General features: G+C 34.3%; 2 protein-coding genes and 1 pseudogene across 6 annotated transcripts in view; 1 reads left to right on the top strand and 2 right to left on the bottom strand.

Moving 5' to 3' along the window:
* The first annotated feature begins 859 nt into the window (after positions 1-859).
* On the top strand, positions 860-7511 carry LOC144559257 (7-deoxyloganetin glucosyltransferase-like). 2 transcript variants are annotated; one of them, XM_078308267.1, is made up of 4 exons: positions 860-961; positions 4149-4388; positions 5183-5438; positions 6432-7511. In XM_078308267.1, exons 1-4 carry the CDS (start codon positions 899-901, stop codon positions 7355-7357), a joined length of 1485 nt encoding a protein of 494 aa, XP_078164393.1. In that variant the 5' UTR covers positions 860-898; the 3' UTR covers positions 7358-7511. The 2 variants fall into 2 exon arrangements, with proteins under 2 accessions (XP_078164393.1, XP_078164394.1); XM_078308268.1 differs by lacking the exon at positions 860-961 and having other exon boundaries at positions 4046-4388.
* Positions 7512-11444: 3933 nt separating this feature from the next.
* Positions 11445-14416, bottom strand: LOC144559258 (7-deoxyloganetin glucosyltransferase-like; annotated as a pseudogene). The gene is made up of 3 exons (XR_013513112.1): positions 14098-14416; positions 12988-13246; positions 11445-12545 (listed from the first exon to the last, which is right to left on the bottom strand). The product of XR_013513112.1 is annotated as a 7-deoxyloganetin glucosyltransferase-like (transcript).
* Positions 14417-18227: 3811 nt separating this feature from the next.
* The window catches only part of LOC144559259 (7-deoxyloganetin glucosyltransferase-like), a 35416-nt gene continuing 30408 nt past the window's right edge, over positions 18228-23235 (bottom strand). Inside the window, exons 1-4 of one of the 3 annotated variants that reach the window (XM_078308270.1) lie at positions 22517-22520; positions 20293-20578; positions 19636-19891; positions 18228-19152 (exon numbers count right to left, since the gene is read on the bottom strand). In XM_078308270.1, coding sequence (XP_078164396.1) covers positions 18233-19152; positions 19636-19891; positions 20293-20556 — 1440 coding nt within the window. In that variant the 5' untranslated portion in view covers positions 20557-20578; positions 22517-22520 and the 3' untranslated portion in view covers positions 18228-18232. Of the gene's footprint in view, positions 19153-19635; positions 19892-20292; positions 20677-22516; positions 22521-23235 lie in introns of those variants that run through there. The other 2 variants (XM_078308271.1, XM_078308269.1) reach the window with 2 other exon arrangements.

Raw genomic sequence — 23235 nt, 5'->3', positions numbered from 1 at the left:
ATAAAATTTCTCAAACTTTTTTAAACGTTTTGAGAATAGAAACGTATGTCTCTTTAAAAAGAGATGAAAACTTGTGCCATTGTACTATAAATTTATGGTTTATATAAAAAAAGTTCTATTTTGATAGTAATAATTAGATTATTTAGCAAAGAGGGAAAATTTTCTCTCTTCATACCCAAAATGTCTTTTTTTTTTAAATCTCTTAATTATTATAGGAATTTAATTAAACTTGTATGAAATATATAAAATGACATAATTAAATATTATTGAAAAGAGAATGAAAGAATGACTCGACCTATGGCTGAATACTCAACGCATAATCATCTAAATCCATTTGATTATTTATATTTATGATAAGATTTCAATCAAATTTATTTTGATATCAAAATTTCATAAATAAATCATATCTTTCACATATACAATTTTTCACTATTTACAACAAATTGATTCAATTTATTCTTTCTTTAAAATTATATTATTTTTGGTTCAATTCATGTATGATTTTTTATTTGCGCAATTTAATTATTATATAATTGATTCATATATTCAAAAAATAAACTGAGAAAATAAATTAAAATTTTACAAACGAAAAATCAAATATGAATTGAACAAGAATTAATGTGTAACTTCAAAGAAATAATAAATGGAATGAATTTGATTACAAACAGTAAAAAAATTATGTTAAAAATTCGACTTTATGTATAAAATTTAGATATAAAAGTCTATTTTAATTTGACATATTTGTCCTCAACTCCATCAACGCTATCATGAAAGAAATAACAAATCAATGGCTACAATTTTGAGGAATCCGATAAGAATATTTTTGTGGAGAACACCATATCAAATTAAACTCATTTAAAAAAACTGATACAAATTCAAGACAAGGAGTCAAGGATCCATGCAGGAAATTTCAGTGCGGCAAATGACAAATTGTGGGCAAATATGTGAAGCACTTCGGTTGGTGAAATTCATGTATTTGATGCAGACGCTATTTATAAGATTGAAGAAAATTGAAGCCCTCTGATTATTGCAAGAATATAAAAAAGAAGTCAAATCAAGTGGGACCCAGATTAAAAAAAAGTCCCCACGCTATTCTTGCTCTCACTAATTTATTAAATTATTTTTTTTTTTGAAATAAGTGGTCATTGCCACCGATTTTCATTAGAAAATCCCAAGGGTGAAGATGGTACCAAGTTGGTACCAACCCACCTATGTTCTTACAGCAATCCTCATAGCTAGAAATAGAACAAAACACCACATAGAAATATAGCTTTGTAACAACAAAACAACAAAAACTAAAGGCAGTCATAATAAAAAACGCCGGTTCGAAGATCTTCAAATGAAGCCAGGTCCAATAGATCCTCATCATATAGTGTCATCTGCTCTAGGTTATGAATACCTAAAGAAATAAGCTCACCAGCCCCTAAAAAGCTAACATATCACCAACGAATCAACATATGCATAATAGTCCCTGTAAATAAAGAAATCTCAAAACAGTTCATCAAAGCCTCCATAAACCAGAAACCCGAACAGACAAGTATAGAACATCACAAAAGAGAACTGTAGCATAAAAGACCCTAAAATATTAGGTCACCGCTATTGTTAAGTTGTTTCCACTATATCCTGCACTAGTTGAGGAACCTTCTTCATCACTAGAAATGATCTCTACTCCATGCATAGGGGTTGAAACTTGTGTAGCCTCCATGGAAATGACCATTGTACACCCTATCAGGTCCTTCAAATCACAAGGTAAAATTAGATTCAAATGACATGTAAGATCTGTTTTTTGGTTTAAAGCCCAAAATCTAGCCATAGTTAATATTTTTGAACCTATTGCATGCACATGCTGTATATTACCTTCTTTAAAAATAATCCTATTTCTATCCAACCATATATTCCATAAAACAGACCCTCGAATTATTTCAATAATATTTGGTTCTTTTAATGGAATACAGTAATCCATTTCCCACAGGGTATCTATAGTCATATAAGCAAAAGAAAAGTTATTATACTTAGCTATCCAATTCCAAATCGATCGTGCAAAAGTGCAAGTCACAAACAAGTGGTCAACAGTTTCCTTTTGGGAACAATACACACATGTAGTATCACCTGTCCATCCTTGTTTACTTAATCGATCTTTAGTTAAGACACGCTTTTGTCTTACTAACCATAAGAAAATCTTGATTTTTAAAGGAATTTTAGCCTTCCAAATACTATTGTAAGTATTAACAGGGACTCCACCAAATTCTAAGAACTTATAAAGGGAATTAACATTAAAGGTACCATGTGGATTCCACCTCCAAGAGATTTGGTCAGCAGTAAGGTTTAAACTAACAGAAGAAATACGGTTGACTAAGGCTATCCATTCAGTAAGGAGAGTTTCTGTTAATTGTCTAGCAAATTGAATATTTAATCTATTGTTTTGAAAAGATGCAGCTACCCTAATATTTTGGTCATAAGCAATTTCAAAGAGACTAGGGAAATCAACACTTAGCAACGTATCTCCACACCATGTATCTAACCAAAATCTTATTGATTCCCCATTACCAACAGACCAACTACTACTTACCTGAATAATATGTCTTAATTTTAAGATATCATTCCATAAAGAAGATTTCACTCTTCTATCACCTGTATACGAATATTTTTCAATTATGAGCTCTTTCCATGTACCTGTTACCTTATTATCGTAAAACCTAAACAACCATTTAGCCAACAAGGAGATATTCATACGTTGGAGATCTAAGACCCCAAGACCTCCTTGGTTTTTACTTTTACAGACCTTATCCCAAGCAATTGGAGATGCTTTTTTCCTAACAATGTTCCCTCCAAACCATAGAAATTTACGTCTTAATCTATCAATTTTATACCTGATCTTACTTGGCATTTTATAAAGAGATAGCCAGTATAACGGAATAGATGAAATAACGGAATAGATGAAATAACTGAGTTGACCAAAGTAACTTTTCCCCCCATTGACATCAGCTTGCCTTTCCATGTTTGTAAACGTTTTTCTATTTTGTCAACTAAAGGCAACCATTCATTCTCGCTTAACTTTTTCCAATGCAAAGGTACACCTAGGTACATGATTGGTAGCTGCACTAATTTACATCCTAACAAGCTAGCTAGTTCTTGGCCCTCCACAGTGCTAATGTTTAAAGATACCATCTCACTCTTGTCAAAATTAATTTTCATACCCGAAAGATTTTCAAAACATAATAATAACCACCTAAGAACAGTGATCATTTTTCTATCAGCTTTCAAGAAAAGTAAAGTGTCATCTGCGAAATGTAAATTCAATATATTTCTAGAAGTAGAAAAATTTCCTAAACCTTGGATCAAACCTGATTGTTGAGCTCTCAATAATATTTTATTTAACGCATCAGCTACAAGGTTAAATAATAAAGGGGATAGAGGATCCCCTTGACGTAAACCCCTTTTACAATGAAAGTAAGCCCCTAATTCTCCATTTAAATTTATGCAAGATCTTCCACTCTCTAAGAATAAGGTAATCCAAGAAATAAACCTATCACCAAATCCTCGCAAATGTAAAACCTCCAACAAGAAATCCCAATGGACTCGGTCATATGCCTTTTCAAAATCCAGTTTAAATAATACACCTTGTTCTTTATGTACCCTAACTTTATGTAAAACTTCATTGGCCACTATAATATTATCCATTATCAATCTACCTTTGATAAATGCAGTTTGGGATGCATCAATTAGATCATCAATGCACAAAGAAAGCCTATCCGTTAAACATTTTGTAATAATTTTCATACTACAATTTATTAAGCTGATTGGTCTAAAGTTTCTAACTTCATTGGCATTATCTTTCTTTGGGATTAAACAAATAGAAGCCATATTAATCCTCGCTAAATCCAATTGATTATTATAAAAAGCTACTACCAATTGCATAAAATCATGTTTGATATCCTCCCAAAAAGTTTGATAAAACAAGAAAGAGAACCCATCAGGGCCTGGTGCCTTTGATGGGTTACATGAAAAAACTGTTTTAGTAATCAAACTATCAGTATATTAGATATCGAAAGACACCCTTCCTCTCATTCACTCACAAAGTCACACTTAGACACAAAGTTACAGGAAGAGAGACCATTACCAACATGGGATCAATTCCAAATGAGAAGCCTCACGCTGTATGCATCCCATATCCAGCACAAGGTCACATAACACCTATGCTAAAACTAGCCAAGCTTCTTCATTCCTGCTATTGCTTTCACATAACCTTTGTTAACACACACTACAATCACCGTCGCCTTCTCAACTCAGGTGCGCTGTCACCGCAGCTTAATGTTCCAGATTTTCGTTTTGAGTCGATACCAGATGGACTCCCGGTCCCACCAGCTGGCTTTGAGGATGCAACACAGGTATGGTTAAATTATTTTGTATGATATTATATACCGGTAATTTTAGCGTAAATCTAAATTTCAAGGAATCTAATTTTTCAGGTACATCATATGTTAGAATAAATCTTAAATAATAGTCGTTGGTTTCAAAGAACCAAAATATTATTTTAGATAATAGTATCAAGTGAAGTGTCTTATTCAAAATAAAATCTTTCTCAAAATCTGTACCACTGTCATTCAATATATACAAAATATTTGTTTTCTCATCTCCTTGTCTCTTTTTGTAGATAACAAATTAAGGAAATTTTATATAAATTATATTTAAATTTTAATCAAATGATGTATCTTAAAATTAAGATGCCTGGTAGAACCGTAGAACTATCCATGATCTAATGTCTAAACCAAGTGTATTTTCCATTTAATGAAAATGAAAGCAGGTGGGATTTATAACCAAATTCCTTCTAATGATAATCTAGTGGATCCAATTAGCTAGAAAAATGTCCTAGAGTTGTTATACCCAAAGGTCGAGAATTCGATTCGCCCTCACGAACCTTGGTAGCTACTACCAAGTTTTCAAAAAAAAAAAAGATAAGTCTAGTGGATCGATTGTCCTTTTTAACTAAACCAGCAAATTGAATTGTTACATCTCCGGACCTTGCTAGTAGTATTGAGTTTTCTGAAAATATCAAAGATGTAGCCGAAACCATTTTAATTGTGAGAATATTATTCTATTCTGATTTAAACTATGTATATCCAGCTCCATCGATCTTGACAAAAAGACTGATTGCTTGACTTTCATATATCCCTCCTTTCAGGATATCCTAGAGCTCTGCAAATCAGTTGAGAAGAACTGTCTGAAGCCATTTAAGGAGTTGCTCGAAAGGGTGAATGGTGATACGGGCTCACCACCGGTGAGCTGCATCCTGTCAGATGGAGTAATGAGTTTTACACTTGATGCAGCGGAGGAGATGGGGTTACCAGAGGTAATCTTTTTTACCACAAGCGCTTGTGGCTACAATGGATATCTCCATTACAAGGAGCTAATTCAGAGAGGGATCGTTCCCCTCAAAGGTAACGTATCATTTTTAATCGAATTGTTTTATTGTTTTGATTAATTATCAGTACTCTACTTCGGTGTCAGTGTTCAATTCTCATTTTCATGTATAGTAGTATATTGATGTAGTCCGTTTATATAAAATTGGTGATTATGTTTTTGATTATTTTTTATTGTAGCATCACACACTATCATATTTAGTTGGGTAAATTTCGCTGGAGGTCACTAAACTTTGTTATTTGTCATGAATTGGTCACTCAACTTTGATTTGTCCCTTTTGAGTCACTCAACTTTGTTATTTGTCCCAATCAAGTCACTCAACGTTTTCCATCCAAATTTTTAACGGAATATTCCTATTCCGTCCAAAAAATTAACGGAATATACCCATTCCATCCAAAATTTTAACGGAATTAACATATTCCATCCAAAAAACTAACGGAATTAGCATATTCCGTTAAAAATTTGGATGGAAAACGTTGAGTGACTTGATTGGAACAAATAACAAAGTTGAGTGACTCAAAAGGGACAAATCAAAGTTGAGTGACCAATTCGTGACAAATAACAAAGTTTAGTGACCTCCAGCGAAATTTACCCTATTTAGTTGGATTGCCATGACATCAGTATACAAATATACCAGCAGCTAAGTCATGTATTCTAGATCTTGCCAAAATAATATTGTTATGTTAAGTCATGATTATAATATCTACGGTAACTTTATTCGGATCTGATCCGATTTGAAACTAATAAGTATAAGTATATGGATTGAAATTCGGATCCGAACACTTTTAGAGTACGGATCCAAATATAATAGTATCCGGACCCTACCCGACCCAATAGCACCTCTAGGCATCGATTATGTTTACCAGCAAGTACACAGCATTTTCTACCGCTGTCACAATTTTCTACTCTTTATGCATTGTCCCAATTGCTAATCAAATTCGCACAATCAATTATATAATATTATATTTGCATAAAATTATATTTAACATTCCAATTATGACATAAACCAGATGAAGCTCAACTGAAGGACGGATACCTTGAAATGCCCCTCGACTGGATCCCTGGCATGAAAAATATACGGCTAAGGGACATGCCGGATTTTTTACGCACCACCGACCCAAACGATATCATGTTGAACTATCTAAATCGCGAGAGTTGGCGCAATACCAAAGCAACTGCTATTGTGTTAAACACCTTTGATGAACTGGAACAAACTGTATTAGACACACTACAAACCATGCTTCCTCCAATCTACACTGTGGGCCCACTCTCTCTACTCTCCTCCAAGGCGAACAAAGTACCTCTCAGCTCGAATTTATGGAAAGAAGACACTGAATGCATGAAATGGCTAGACGGGAAAAAACCAAGCTCGGTTGTATATGTCAATTTCGGCAGCATAACAGTCATGACTAATGATCAATTGATAGAGTTTGCTTGGGGTTTGGCAAACAGCAAGTGTGATTTTCTATGGGTTATAAGAAACGATCTGGTGAAAGGCGATACTGCTGTACTCCCGCCAGAATTCTCTGCAGATATAGAAGGGCGGGGCCTCCTCGCCGGTTGGTGCCAGCAGGAGGCTGTACTGGCACATCCTGCTATTGCGGGCTTTTTAACTCATAGTGGATGGAATTCTACACTTGACAGTTTGAGCTGTGGGGTGCCTATGATCAGCTGGCCCTTCTTTGCTGAGCAACAGACCAATTGCCGGTATTTGTGCACTGAATGGGGGATCGGAATGGAAATTGACAACAATGTGAAGAGAGATGAGGTGGAATGGCAGGTTAGAGAACTCATGACTGGAGAGAAAGGAGCAGAGATGAGAAACCGGGCAGTCGAGTGGAAGAAGAGTGCAATTAGGGCCACTCAGCCCGGCGGTTCATCCGCCGTCAATCTTGATAAGTTGGTGAAAGAAGTGATTCTTTCAAAATGGAAGTAACTCTGCGCTGAAATATATGCTGCATGCATGATTTGTCATTTTTGGTTCGTTAAGTACGTAGTTTGTTTGTTTCATGAAGTAATTAAGATGTTTTGTTATGTTCTTATGGCACGAAAAATAATGATTTTCCATTACACAAGTAAAATTATGAAGTTATTCTATTAGAGACGCGTCTTTTACTAATAAAGAAAAGAAAAAAACAATACTTAGTCTCCACAAAAAATTTATTGTGGGTAACAGTTGGAAATAACATGGTTTTGAAAATCGAGATTGCAATCGGAATTGATAAGTTACCATATAATCAGAATTGGATGAATCGATCTGCTAGGGTTAAATAATATTTCCTACCGCCCTACCGGCCATCTTCTTACCGTCCCTGCTAACTTTCAAATTATCCCTGGTTCAATGTTCCTTTATTAATTCTGTTGTTTTTAAATGCAATTAATAAAAAAAAATGGGGTAAAATGAAGACATGCAAAGAGAACAAGGATAAAATTTATAAAAATTTATCTCCTGATATGCTAACAAGCTCTGGTTGAAATTTTGTAAAGGTGGAAACAGGGGCCTCCGTTAAGGATCCGTATCCTCCCACGTAGGGTGTCATTGTGTCAATGGGTACGATACGTATTATATCCATACCCACTAAGAATTTGCATTATCCATATTCTACTCATGCCCGTTAAGAATTAGCTTTATTCTATCCTACTCATGCCTGTTAAAATTAGCAAGTAATGAAACAGTAGTAGATGAATAACAAATAATACAAATAAAATAATTTTATTATTTTTACAAATAAATCATCAAAACTTATCATGTCATACATATGCAATACAATTGTTAATATAAATTAAAATATAAATATGCAATTAATTCTAAGTAATAGTTTTTTATTAAACAAAAAAAAAATCAAAATCACAAATATCTCTTCTAACAAATTCAATTCCTTAACTAAATAATAAAACATTCAAATAAAAAAGTAAAACATTTAACATAATATTCTTCTTATAATATAATTTATTTATATAATTATCCGTTACGCAATGGGTATGAAATAGCCTTTACCCGTACCAATATCCATTTATCTAACGAAAAAAAATCCTTACCCATACCCATACCCAATATGTTAACGAAAACAAAATCTTACTCATACCCATCTTATCGAATACGATACGGGTAGGGTAAATGAGTAAATTGGTGTCATTGACACCCCTAACCTCACTCAACACAATTGAAATAAACGGTCCAGATTTAATTTCAGCTAGTGTGTGATTGGGATGACAGTAGGAGGCCTCTCTTCACTATTCCGAATAAGCATGGTTTTTGAGTTAATATAAGGTCGTAAAGTAGTGGGCTCCACTGTTAGTTTACAAGTACATATTTATATAGAAATCATATTGAACAGTTTGGATCGATTATTATGATCTTCAAATCGAAGATTTGAGACCATAACGCGAGTCAATATGTACTATGCATAATACCTCACTCTATCACTCATCTAAAAATATCTTTAATATTTTACATTATAGAATTTAAATCAAATTCTTCATCTGATTTCATATTCGTCGGGTTATTCAATTGCCACTGGCGGTTCACTCTTTTGACTTAGTGGTGCCTAGTGTTTTAAAATGCAGTCACATATGAACAAAATCGCATTTTAACACATTGGTGGTACCATCGTACATCAGTTGGGAATTGGAATACTATCTATCAGGGAACTCGTGATCCAGGGACACTTTGTGCCATAGAAGATCCAATGACCATTCTACCAAAGGGCTATTCCGTCACAATTGTGCCTGCTGTTTTTACCTTTGATTTATAATATATTTAGTATGACAAATTATATTTTTAGTTTATAAATACATGTCAACAGCTAGAGGGAACGTGCGTGCTTTCTCCGGAGGCACATGGAACGGAGGAGGGTTAGACAATTTTTTTTTTATTTTGTTGGAGCTATCCGATTTGAATTCAATTATGGACATAAAATAGTTTTCGTCTTTGACTGACAGAGAAAGAAGACCGATTCCCTTTTTTTTTAAATAGAGAGAGGGACTAACGTTAAAGGTTTAAAACAAAAACAACTACGTTACCGGTTAATTTAATCAATTTTAATAAGATCTAATCATGTGGTCTGCAAACGCTTTAGAAAGGAATTATGTTTAAAGCCATTCGGTCAAGTTCCCATCCCTTTGAAAAAATTAGCGCCACAAGCTACATGAATGACAACACAACAATTGAGGCAGGAGAAGAAGAAGAAGAGTGGGGTTAGGAGAGTGCGAAGGAGCTGGTATGATTTGAATTTGGGTTAGAAAGCGTGATGGATGTTTATCAAAGGATCCGAATTGAAAATACGGTTCCTTAAAGACACCAAATTTAATTTTTAGTTTGGAGTGTCCAGATAATTAAAACCCACCCCTAATTCATCAAAAACACTATATATTTTTATAAATAAAAATTTCTGGCAGTTTACTGTATTTTCTTGTTCCCCTTTTAAGTAAAGAAATGGTAATGTAATTGGAAGCAGCTGTTACCAAATGTTGGCAATGAGTTATCGATTCTTCATGGACAGGTGCTCAATATTTAACTTCATTACAATAATCATTCTTTCTCTTTTTGTTGAAAAAAGCCATGTTATTATTTTTCTTCTTGTGATGAGTTTAATTAAAGCGACACATGTTTAATTATTTAAAGTTTTTGAGGTATCTTATTAATATTTTTTTTTTCACTTTTAATGATCTATGCAGTATATATATATATTTTAGTTTGGTCAACAATATATCTTTTCTATTATAATTGAGATGACGACGAGGTGATCGAGCCATGATAGTGTTTGTCTTTTTTGTAATTAAATAATATGTTTCGGTTATAATGCTTGTGCTATATTATATTAGTGAATTAGTTGAGTGATATATTTTTCTTTACATAAGTTTTTGACAAATTATATTTTTTACAAATTTTGTATATAAAATACAAGCTTCTACAAAAAAGAACTTAATTTTCAATCTGATTCGGCCTATTCTCACTTATTCACTAAATTCTAATTCAACTTATTGATTATGATTTTGTTCACGATTTCTAGAGCCATGGTTAGTGTATTGCAAAAGCACGGTGTGTCGGACACACGTATCGGCATCTACGGCTAAGGACACGACACAACACGACAAGTCTTGTTAGATGTGACGTATCAAGGCGTGTCCGTACTACGTTCTTAACAGTGTTGTGTTTGAATTTTCTTAAAATCAGCACTGTTAAATACGACACGTCTAAACACGCACATGACACGGTACCTGTACGACATAGGTACAATACATCACGTCTAATTTCCTTATTTTTAGATATACTTTCTCTAAATTTTATTTCAACTTTTTTATTACTTACAAATATATTCTTAAATTATATCAAAACACAAAAGTACTACAAAATATTTAAAAAAAAAGAAAAAACTAAAACTAATCTAAATCATTTCACTTTTTAGATATTTTTTCATATTTTTTGAACATATTACATATTTTAAGTAACAAATTATCAAAATTAAAAAAAAAACATTGGCACGGTATGTGTAACTACGACACGGTCACACGGCATGACGAAATACATCGTATCAGACTGTGCTGTACTGCCAAATGTGTTGTGTTCAACTTTAACACTGTACTATATGACGTGGCACGGCATGTCTAAAATTTTTGACGTGCTGAATGGCACAGCCTTGTCCCGAGCACACCTAAACACAATACATTGAAACACCACATGGTACAGTCGTAATCAGGACAGAGCTAGATTTTCAAACTATAGAAGTCAAATAAATATAAATGTCAACCATATAAAACATTTCTACATAGAATGAGATTAATTTTACAATATCACAATATTTTAATCTAAATTGTATATAAAATCATATAAAAATATAAACAAAAATAAAAAAAATGGGAGATCCCTATTGGTTCAATATACATCCGCCCTTGGGCGGTGATCGCAATACAATGGCCATGGTGTTTCCAACACCCACAATGAATTTTGCGTGGAGGACAATAAGTATGTTTTCTTTTCTTTGTACAGTAAAAAGACGTCTCTGATAGAATACGATAACTTCATAATTTAATTACTAATATAATGATAAACATTAATTTCTTTTGCCATAAGTATATGGCAAAACATCTTAATTACTTCAAAGTACGTACTTAAGAAACCAGAAGTGCCAAATCATGCAGCATATATTTCAGAGTAGAGTTACTTCTGCTTTGAAAGCAGGACTTCTTTCACCAACCTATCAAGATTGACGGAGGATGAACCGCCAGGCTGGGTCGCTCTAATTGCAATGTTCTAAATTCCACTCGACTGCCCGATTTCTCATCTTCGTTCCTTTCTCTCCAGTCATGAGTTCTCTAACCTGCCATTCCACCTCATCTCGCTTCACATTGTTGTTAATTTCTATCCCGACCCCCCAGTCGGTGCACACATACCGGCAATTGGTTTGTTGCTCAGCAAAGAAGGGCCAGCTGATCATAGGCACACCACAGCTCAAACTGTCAACTGTAGAATTCCATCCATTATGTGTTAAAAAACCTGCAATAGTAGGATGTGCCAGTACAGCCTCCTGCTGGCACCAACCAGCAAGTAGGCCCCGCCCCTCTATTTGTGCAGAGAATTCTGGAGGGAGTACTGTACAGCAGTATCGCCTTTCACCAGATCGTTTCTTATAACCCATAGAAAACCAGATCGTTTCTTATAACCCATAGAAAATCACACTTGCTATTCGCCAAACCCCAAGCAAACTCTGTCAATTGATCGTTAGTCATGACTGTTATGCTGCCAAAATTGACATACACAACTGACCCTTGTTTTTTCCTGTCTAACCATATCAAGCATTCAGTATCTTCTTTCCATAAAGTTGAGCTGACAGGTACTTTGGTCGCCTTTGAGGAGAGTAGAGAGAGCGGGCCCACAGTGTAGATTGGAGGAAGCCTGGTTTGGAGCGCGTCTAATACAGTTTGCTCGAGTTCATTAAAGGTGTTTAACACAATAGCAGTTGCCCTGGTATGGCTCAAACACTGGCGATTTACACAATTCAACATGATATCATTTGGGTCGGTGGTGCGTACAAAACTTGGTATGTCTCGTGGCCTCAAATTCTTCATGCCAGGAATCCAGTCGAGGTGCATTTCAAGGTATCCGTCATTCAGTTGAGCTTCATCTGGATTATGTCATGATTGGAATGTTAAATATTGTTTTATGCTAAACATATAATTGATTGTGTGAAATTTGATTAGTGATTGCGACAATAACATAAAAGAGTAGAAATATGGGACAGTGGTAGAAGGGCATGGCATTCATTATTTTGTCCACTGATGTAATGATTATCCAACTAAATATGATACTATTTTAAGCTCCAAACAAAAATCGTCAAAATTTATTGCTCTTTACATCATTAAAAAATAGTAATTAGAAAAGAGAATTGAACATCACAATATTGTTACATTACTATATCATAATTTCACTGATTATATATGCACGGATGACATGAACATATTACTATTTATATTGGAAAAGAGAATTGAATACGGACAACAAATCAGAGTATCAATAACAAATTCAAAACAATAAAACAAACCGATGTAAAATGGTAAATACTTTACCTTTGAGTGGAACGATCCCTCTCTGAATTAGCTCCTCATAATGGAGATATCCAGAGTAGCCACAAGCGCTTGTAGTCCAAAAGATTACCTCTGATAACCCCATCTCCTCCGCCGCGTCAAGTGTAAAACTCATGGCTCCATCTGATACGATGCAGCTCACCGGTGGTGACTCCCCGATACAGTTGGCCCTTTCGATCAACTCTTTAAATGGCCTCAGTGAGTTTTTCTCATCAACTGATTGGCACAGCTTTGGGATATCCTGAAAGCAGATATATCATATATATTTATGAATTTATGCTCACGCAATCAGTCTCTTTGTCGACATGGAGCTAGATTTGCATATGGTTCATTATAAATTATCAAATTAGAATAATATTTCTCACAATTAAAATGATTTCAGCATGTCATCCTTTTATCTTTTCCAGAAGTTTAACCAAATGGAGGCTAGACATTATGTAATTTTCATTAGAAGGAATGTGGTTATAAATACCACCTGCTTTCATTTTCTTTATTTTTTGAAGGTCAGTGAGCCGGAGCTCCTGACAATTCTATTGATAAGTAAAAATAGTATTTACAATAAGGTCCCTATTTTATTGGCTATTTACAGGAAACTCAGCACAAGTAATAAATTGAAATATTAAACTCCTATGACCATTGAGTTGGCCACCTGCTTTCATTTTCATTTGAAGGAAAACAAATATTTTGTATTGAATGTACAGTCAAACAGATTTAGAGATGAGAAAGATTTTCTATTATAAAAGATACTTAAATTTATACTATTATATATCAAAAATGATGTTTTGGTTCTCAACCAGCTATAATTTTAGTTGTTAACAGGTATGCTATCAGGGGTGGAACTAGAAAATTGAGATTGGGGGATTGAATTTGAGTTCAAATGTAGTGTAATTGCATTTTATAAGGGAGGCTAAAATGTTTTTATGCATATAAAATTACAAACCTTAATGGACCAAATTATAAATTTTCAGTTTATAGGGGTGACTTGCCAACCTTTCCCCACCATTACCTTCTGCCCCTAAATGTAAAAATGCATCTTAGAAAATAAATTTACACTAAAAGTGCCGTAATATCATAAGAAAGAATTGACTATACCTGTGTGGCATCCTCAAAGCCAGTTGGTGGGGCCAGTAGTCCGTCTGGTATAGACTCAAAACGAAATCAGGGACATTTAGGTGTGGTGACAGCGCACCTGAGTTGAGAAGGCAGCAGTGATTGTAGTGTGTGTTAACAAAGGTAATGTGAAAGCCATAGCAGGAATGAAGAAGCTTGGCTAGTTTTAGCATAGGTGTTATGTGGCCTTGTGCTGGATATGGAATGCATACAGCATGAGGTTTCTCACTTGGGATTGAACCCATACTGGTAATGGTCTCTCTTCCTATAACTCTTGTCTGTATGTCTGTATGTGACTTTGTGAGTGAATGAGAGAAATAAAGGTGTTTTTTGCTGTCTAATATATTGATAGTTTAATTTGACTTCTTTTTCTTGAGAGAAGATTTGACCTATTTTTTTAAATTATATGGGATAACCATAGAAAGCTTAAATTTTCTTCATTATTAGTAGCATCTCAGTGACTCAGTCACATAATTAAAATGCAGGTATTTCTTTTTTGAAATTGCTTGGTAAAAATACAGGTATTTCACCGACCGAATTGCTTCTCCAAGATTTTTTTTTTTTTTTTTTTGAGGGTAGGAGGCAACTTGCCATCCTACATTTTCATTAATAAAAATCTTAATTACAGCCGCCCAAGTGGGCTTGTATAAGGTTTAATTTACCTACACTATACAGTGTGTATTTTACAAAGTAAGCACTTAGCACTAAGTATTTAAGCTATCCTAACCGATCTTCTAACAGTGACTCTCCCACTGTTTGACATCCATTATCGTTTCGTTGGTGAGGGTGAGTACGTACCGGCTTTGACTTCGCCAAGATATTTGCCCACATTTTGTCATCTGCCACACTGGACATTTCTTGTGCGGATTCACGCCTTCAATATGATGTTTTACATATAAATTTTTTATCATATTATCCAATGTTATAGCCATTAATTTGTTATTTCTTTCATATCATAGCCGTTATGACTCCCAAAATTATACTATATTAAAACATTATTGACAATTTCACTAATAAGTTGTCAAAATAATATTATTATTATAATTACCACCGACTGAAATTTGAACATCGTAAATTATTATTACTTTCCAAATTAGATATTAAAAAACTTTCATAACTCCATATTATAGGAATTTCTAATTTTTGTTTAGAAACTTTATTTGAACTTAGGTCTGCACAATAAAGACGTATATTACTACCATCAATCTGCAGACTCAGCAACATTGATTAATTTGTATTGAAAATTGCAATTTATATGTATTTAAATATATAAATAGAGTACGCAATTTTGGATTTAAAAATATTGCACATGTAAATATAAAATATATTGTTTAGAATATAGAAAATAATATTTTATTTTATTTTGTAAAAAAAATAAGAAATAGAAAATTAGCTTGTGACAATCCTGTATAATTAGAATTTAGAATTATGGAAGTGTACAAAATTAAGAATAAAAATTAATGAAAGATGAGAGCAATAAGTGTGGTTATGGAACACAGAAAAAAAAAAAAAAAATATGAGCGAAGGGATTGTGTATGAAGTCAAAACTGTTCTAATAAAATATTTATGCATATGCATCAGTGCATTATTGATGATGTGTATGTTCTGCAATTAAAAGTGAATTGAAAGGGATATTTTGTACATTATATTGGCAAGATGATTTGCAGTCGAAGTTGAAGTTAGACTGCTCCAAGAGAGGGCTAAAATGAAAACTTCTATCCTATTCTTGAGTAATTTAATTGGACTGTAAGGACTCTGCGGAATCTGGACTGTTCAAATATTTTTGCACTAATCTTAAATCACAATAATACGGATCCTCCTTGAGTGCCTAAAAAGTTTGAAATATCTCATAGATATGGACTCGCGCCTCCCTTCTTTTCTTCAACGGGTCGAGATTTGACGAGTTTGCTAATGTGAAAATATGTAGCTGTCCTTGTCTTTCTCTCCTTTTCCTTATCGTCAGGCGCGCTCTTGAGACTTGAGTGAGAGGAACGATGACATTTTTGGTAAATTAAATGAATAATTAGGTTTTCTTTTACTGTAATTGTTTTTTTTTTCATTTTAATTATGAATCCATTGACAACTGCACTTGGAACATGATATATATAATACAACCAATAATAATAATAAAAAAAGACTATGCTAGGCGCTTGCAATTCCTGAAAAATATCATTGCAAATTCAGCATTAAAATGAATTGTCTTATATATCAAGTCAATACCGTAGGAGTATAGGACTCCATTTTCCCTGATCTGTCTACTTCATGATCTTCATTCCCATACGGCTTTAAATTGGCAGCAAAATTCAGCATGTGAGTCAGTATCCATCTCCATTATTATTATTGTGATGGCAGATTTAAGTTGCGTCGTTTATTTTGTTAGAACTGTTAGGTACCAATCAGACGATCACAATGTAAGTTTTATTTAATAGATAATTGGATGCTTGATTTCTATCATATAATTAATTCATGTTTTAGTTGCTGCCTTGCTGGCAGCTAATATATATAATTTTTGAATTTATAAAATTAATTGGGCCATGATAATTGTCTCCCCACTCTTATTCCCCTATTATCCTCCCAATTTTATTTGTTTAATCCCGTCCACATTTCTCACGATCTATGAGGAATTTTGCGAATCTAAAACCACGAACGTCTTCTACGCAATTTTATCTTTCAAATGAGATCCATGATAACATACTTTCAAGATAATCGTCACACAAGTATTTATACCTCATCATCTAAGTATTTATACCTAGTATTTTTCACATATGACACTGCTGATATTTAAAAGTATTAATATTAAGTATTACAAGTATTTATACCTATGCACTGAAGTATTTATACCTATGTAGTCAACTATTTTTGTTAGAGAAAGATTGACACAGGGATGATTGGGGAAGATTGATGCGGAGATACGGGGTTCACGATTGGGAATAAATACTTACAAGTATAGGTATAAATACTTGCACGATGAGGTATAAATACTTGTGTGATGATGAGCCCGAAAGTATGTCATCATGGATCTCATTTGAAAGATAAAATTGCGTAGAATGCGTTCGTGGATTTAGATTCACAAAATTCCTCATAGATCGTGAGAAATGTGAAAGATTTTGAAAAAAGAAAAAGAAACACTCACCTCTAAAAACGTGTATGATTCTTCTCCCATGTAGTTTGAGTGGTCCCCCCATATAGTTATATCAAGTTAGACATAAGTATTATTATCTTAGTTTGCAAGTATTAATTTATTATCTTCCAAATATTTATACCTGTGAATTTAATTAAACTTGGAAGACCACAGTGTTTTGAATAAACTTAATTAAACTAGTTAATTAAATTAGTTTATGGAAGTTTAAATCTATTTAAGAGATGGGGGGTGATAGAGAGATGCGGAGATGCGGGGTCCACGATTGGGGATAAATACTTACAAGTATAGGTATAAATACTTGCACGATGAGGTATAAATACTTGTGTGACGATGAGCCCGAAAGTATGTTATCATAGATCTCGTTTGAAAGATAAAATTGCATAGAATACGTTCGTGATTTTAGATTCGCAAAATTCCTCATAAATCGTGAGAAATGTGGACGACATTGGAAAAAAAAAACCCACCTCTAAAATCTGTTAAAAAAATGGAGGGATGATGGGGGATTCATATAATTATTCAAATTAATTACTGCTGAGACGGGTCTCAGGACGCTAAACAAAATATAATTTCTAGTTCGTGAAATGCACAGATGGATTATTAGCTAATTCTTACGATTTGGACCATGTTAACTAGGCCCAAATTACAACAATGTGGATCCAGGCCAACATTATTTCCTTAGACCGTAATTAACTGTTTCGTTAGCAGAAGTTACTAAATTTACCAATCAAATTTCTAGAGCTTTCTAATATGTACATACCAGATATTTACCAGTACTGTTCATATAAACAATGTATTACCAATCCACAAACTAACAAGTACCGCATTAACGACATAAACCATAATACTGATCACTATAACAATCAAGGCATCAAGCTGATATTTTACATGGCCAGCCATCTATATAAATTCACATATCATTTCAAACAAACAGGAAAGTTATCGAGAAATATTTAGGAGATCATTAATTTACTTTCTCTAATTAGGAAGCAGGACATCATGCACCAACCTCTCCAGGTTATTGAAAGATGACCCGCCTGCCTGGGTCGCCGTTTTAACACTCTTCATCCACTCAACAGCTCGATTTCTCATCTGTGCACCCTGCTCACCAGCCATCAGCTCTCTCACCTGTCCCTCTACCTCATCTCTCTTCACATTATTGTTGATTTCCATCCCGACACCCCAATCAGTGCACACAAACCGGCAATTGGTTTGTTGCTCCGCAAAGAATGGCCAGCTGATCATCGGCACCCCGCTACTCAAGCTTTCAATTGTTGAATTCCATCCACTGTGTGTTAAAAAACCTCCAATTGCAGGATGTGCCAGAACAGCCTCCTGTGGGCACCAGCTGGCGAGCATACCCCGCCCTTCGATATCTATAGAAAACTCTTGTGGCAGCAGAGCAGTATCCCCCTTGACCAGATCATTTCTTATAACCCATAGAAAATCAAACTTGCTATTCGCCAAACCCCATGCAAACTCAATCAGTTGATCATTTGTCATGACCGTTATGCTCCCGAAATTGACATACACGACCGATCCTGGTTTCTTCCCATCCAACCATTCCAAGCAGTCGGTCTCCTCTTTCCATAAATTTGATCTGATTGGAACAGAGCTCGCCTTTGAGGGTAATAAAGAGAGGGGGCCCACTGTGTAGATAGGAGGAAGCATTGTTTTCATTGCACCTAAGACGGGTTGTTCGAGTTCATCAAATGTATTTAACAAAATGGCAGTGGCCTTTGCAGTACGACCAGTCTCGCGTTTACAGAAGTTAAGCATTATATCATCTGGGTCAGTGGTACGTATGAAGGTCGGTATGTCCCTTAGTCTTATGTTTTTCATCCCAGGAATCCAGTCCAGTACCATGTCGAGGTATTCATCTTTAAGTTGAGATTCATCTGCGCACGGTACCGAGTAAATGATAAGATTAATTAGTATGAATGTATGAGTATGACAACAATGTTCTATTTGTTTCTCTTTCCTTCCTGATCTTGTGTGAACATGTAGAGATGAACTCCATTATTTTCTTTTTCTTTTTAGTTAGATGAATTTTATTTTGGTATTAATTAATTAAAACTTTCTGTTGCAGAACATGACACTAACAGTTAAGGAGAGAATGAGGAATGGTCTGGCAGTAGGTGATGTGTGTGTGTGTGTGTACACTTAGCCAAAGTAATCTGACGTAATTGATATTGTTGTTACCAATTCATACTGTACATGCTAGTGATGGTAGTGTAATTATTTGACTGCACAATACACAAGGACCCACTGTGCTTTTATTTTAACAAAAAGAAAAGCATCAATAATATACAAGTCATAACGGCAGCATATATAAGCCACAATGCAAAGTATCAATAATATGCAAAGTGGAAAACAATTACCTCTCCGTGGAGTAATCCCTCTCTCAATGAGGTCGCTGTAATGGAGATAGCCCATAAGTCCACAAGCACTTGTGGTCCAAAAGAGCACCTCCGGTAAACCCATCTCTTCCGCCGCATCAAGTGTGAAACTCATGACACCGTCCGAAATAATGCAACTCACCGGTGGTGAGCCGTTGACCCCATTAACCCTCTTCAGCACCTCCCTAAATGGCTTTAGACCGGTCTTCATTGTCGAATGGCACAATTCGGGGATATCCTGCATGAAATGTGTATTAATTACTTGTGTAAGTTATATTTACTTTTCCAATATCATAAAAATAAATTGACTATTTTGAGTACAACTTTTCTTCTTCTTTATTTTAGTAGTTCTTTAATAAACCTTTTTATTGTCCAATTTATGCATACATATATATATCTACAAGTTACCTATATATAATTAGTTCATTAATTTGTAACCAATTAGTTACTCCAAAAGATTAAATTATTAAAGATTGTTTTAGTTAAATATCTTAAACAGAACTGTATTCTTAGTGCAATCACACGGGTACCCATCTCTCTTTGGAGATGTAGGTTCAATTGTCGAGAATAACATCTAAAAATGTACCAAAAGTCCATAATACTTTAATAAAATAAATAAATAAAATAGCTGTCTTATACCTGTGTGGCATCCTCAAAACCATCCGGAGGGGCGGGGAGGCCGTCTGGTATAGACTCAAAATTAAAATCAGGCACATTTAGTTGGGGTGACAGTGCACCTGACTTGATGAGGCGGTGGTGATTGTAGTGAGTCATAACAAAGGTTATGTGAAAGCCATGATTAGAATGAAGAAACTTGGCTAGCTTTAGCATGGGTGTTATGTGGCCTTGAGCTGGAAATGGGATGCATACAGCATGAGGCTTCTCACATGGAATTGAACCCATATTGTAATAGTCGTCTCTAGCTCTTGATGTCTGTGTTGTATAATTAAGAGAGAAAAGTGTGTGAGGAGAGATTTCAGGAAGGTAGTATATATAGAGTGGAATTAAGATGATTTTTAGAGTGTGAGAGGGAGAGATAAGGGTGGCTTGCGTAATAGATAATGTCTTTGCAGTCAAAGATGGATTCAATCATTCAAGTAAATTAAGTGGCGGCTAAAGACCTCCAAGAATGTGTACTGCAATTATTGGGAGCTGATGTCGGCATGACACAAGTGGAATATAAGAAAATAAATATTCATAATTTTATTTTATACACCGGTAGATACATGAGTTCAGATCCAATGAAGTAACCCAGTCTTTGGGTTTTAAATCAGGATCGTTCGATTTGAATCCGTGATAATCTATCTGAATTGGAGCACACACATCTCTAGAAATGAATTCGAATCGCGAAGCAATCTCGAGCGAGGGATTTGAATCGGACGGTCTCGATCCAAATCCCAAAGATTGGGTAATTTTAGGAGATCCGGACCCGTATACATACATGCAACCCTTCTCAATTTAAAATTCCAATATATTTCTTATTGAAATTAAAAAGACATTCGTGAATAAATCGCTCTATTCCCGTATCATCATGGATATTATGAAGTTTACATAAAATATGTAATTTCAACCTGAATTTTTCTTTGTTTTCTTTCTTAATATATTAGTGTTTCAGTATATGTTTAGAATAAAAAAATAAATTATTGAAAGATTATATCATATTATAACAGTATTAAAAATGTTATGTCATCAAAGATAAACACAATTGGCCAATATACAGTTGACCTATCACCAATGACAATAACTATTACTAAAAAAGGTGAGAAGGAAAAGAGAAGCATACACTATAGATCAAAGGTTTAAATAGCGTTTATCGCGTCATAGCAGACTGGTTAAAAAAACAATGTTATGCTCAAATAACGCCGCTATAGCGCAGAATAGCGCACTATAACGCTGATAACGTCATATCTTTTATGATATGAAAACGCTATAGTGCGCTATTTAGAACCTTGCTATATATTAAATATGGCACACACCACAAACCATTAAATTCAAATGGTTCTAAGAATAATAGTTGCTACTTAGTTCACAGAAAAAGCATAATTAAAGTAAAAAAAAAAAAAAGGGAAGAAATCGTAGCAAAATAGCATTGCATATTGACATACTGGCAACATTTCTGGAACTCCCAACATGTTGAAATTGTGCACTTGAGCTCGTGTGAACTGTGAAGTCAAAGGGGACCCCAGAGAAGGCTATCCGCCGACCGCCGGATCCGACTATGTGAAACTTTTCTTGGATCTCTTGTAGTGTTATCGGTATAAAAGATTGTGTGGCCAAATTGCATCACTGTTGTTTATATTCTTTATATGTAGCTCTTTGTGACAAAAGAAAATAAATGTGCAATTTTAATCTTGCTGTATCACAGGCACACCATAATAAAACCCATAAAAACAATATTAAAATAGCTGATTAATTTTCAGAGAAAAATAATTTACATCCTGACACATAGTTCATAATATGGGTGAGCAGTCATAGAAGATCAAAGAAGAAAAATCTGATTTCAGCCATGATATGGGAATGGAGATATTTATTAGTGGGAACTTCATTTTTTTTTAATATAATTGGTAATGCTAACTGGGAACTTAACACAGACGACGTACACCTGTTCGTTTAATAATGGTTGTCAAAGAAAACACCAATACGAGTGTGGTGCTGTGTACTTATTTGTATATGTTGCCCAAGCCTCGGAGGTTTAATGAATAAGTTGACTTTTCAACTCTCTAGTAAACTTTCTTCTAACTTCGCCGCCGAATAATGTATACAGAATATAACTAGAGTTCGGATCCTCTCCATTATAATGAAAGGTAATTACTAATTATTCCACTAAATCTGTCTCACTCTTTAGAGAAGGAAAATGATATGCAGCTCTTGTTTTAACCTCAAAATAACCTCCAGTTATTTATATTTTTGTTAAATTTAAAAAGAAAAGAAAAGAAAAAAACTGAATATCTATAAGTGCGCAGTGGAGCGGTAACAAGCAGCGGCGGATGTACATATATTGAACGGGGTCAATCCCGTTTGTTTCCAATTTTTATATACTTATACGTGATTTTTAATATATTATAGGATAACATATTATTATGGATACTGTAAAATTGACTTCTATATGTAGCATAAAATTTTATTTAGTTGACCTTCATAGTTTGAAAGTCTGGCTCCGCCTCTGATAACAAGTGTGTAATTATTTAATACTTAAGAGTGCATTTAGCAATAATTAATTTTTATTAAGATATTTGAAAAAAAAAAAAAGTTTAGGAGATCAAAAGCAGCTGATGATACAATAAATAAGTGACGTTTAAAAATATATAACAACTTTAGAAGAGTGTTCAGGGCGAATCATACATGTTAGAGAGGAAGCATCAGCATCTTCTTATTCTTATTAGGAGTCAAAAATCCCCTATCAATTTAGATATAATTATTTTTCATTTTTATTGAAGTACCAATTCAGATATTTCCTTCATCCAGTGATAACGAGACATCGTCACATCGAAGCAAATTGTCAGCGGTAACATCAAGATGATGCACATATTGTGATTAATATAACATACATATCAAGAGAGCGACTAGCCCATTAGATAGCCT

The sequence above is a fragment of the Carex rostrata genome, chromosome 9 (assembly GCF_964058835.1).
Source record: "Carex rostrata chromosome 9, lpCarRost1.2, whole genome shotgun sequence".
NCBI classification, from domain to species: Eukaryota; Viridiplantae; Streptophyta; class Magnoliopsida; order Poales; family Cyperaceae; genus Carex; species Carex rostrata.
Note: the sequence above shows the minus strand (reverse complement) of the source record. Positions and strands in the feature narration are given on the sequence as shown.

Excerpts from the sequence above, each read along its gene's own strand:
- LOC144559257 (XM_078308267.1), top strand. The coding sequence starts at position 899 with ATGCAGGAAATTTCAGTGCGGCAAATGACAAATTGTGGGCAAATATGT. Across the intron at positions 962-4,148 it reads TATGTGAAGCACTTCGGTTG|CCTCACGCTGTATGCATCCC; the intron begins GTGAAATTCATG and ends CCAAATGAGAAG. Across the intron at positions 5,439-6,431 it reads AGGGATCGTTCCCCTCAAAG|ATGAAGCTCAACTGAAGGAC; the intron begins GTAACGTATCAT and ends GACATAAACCAG.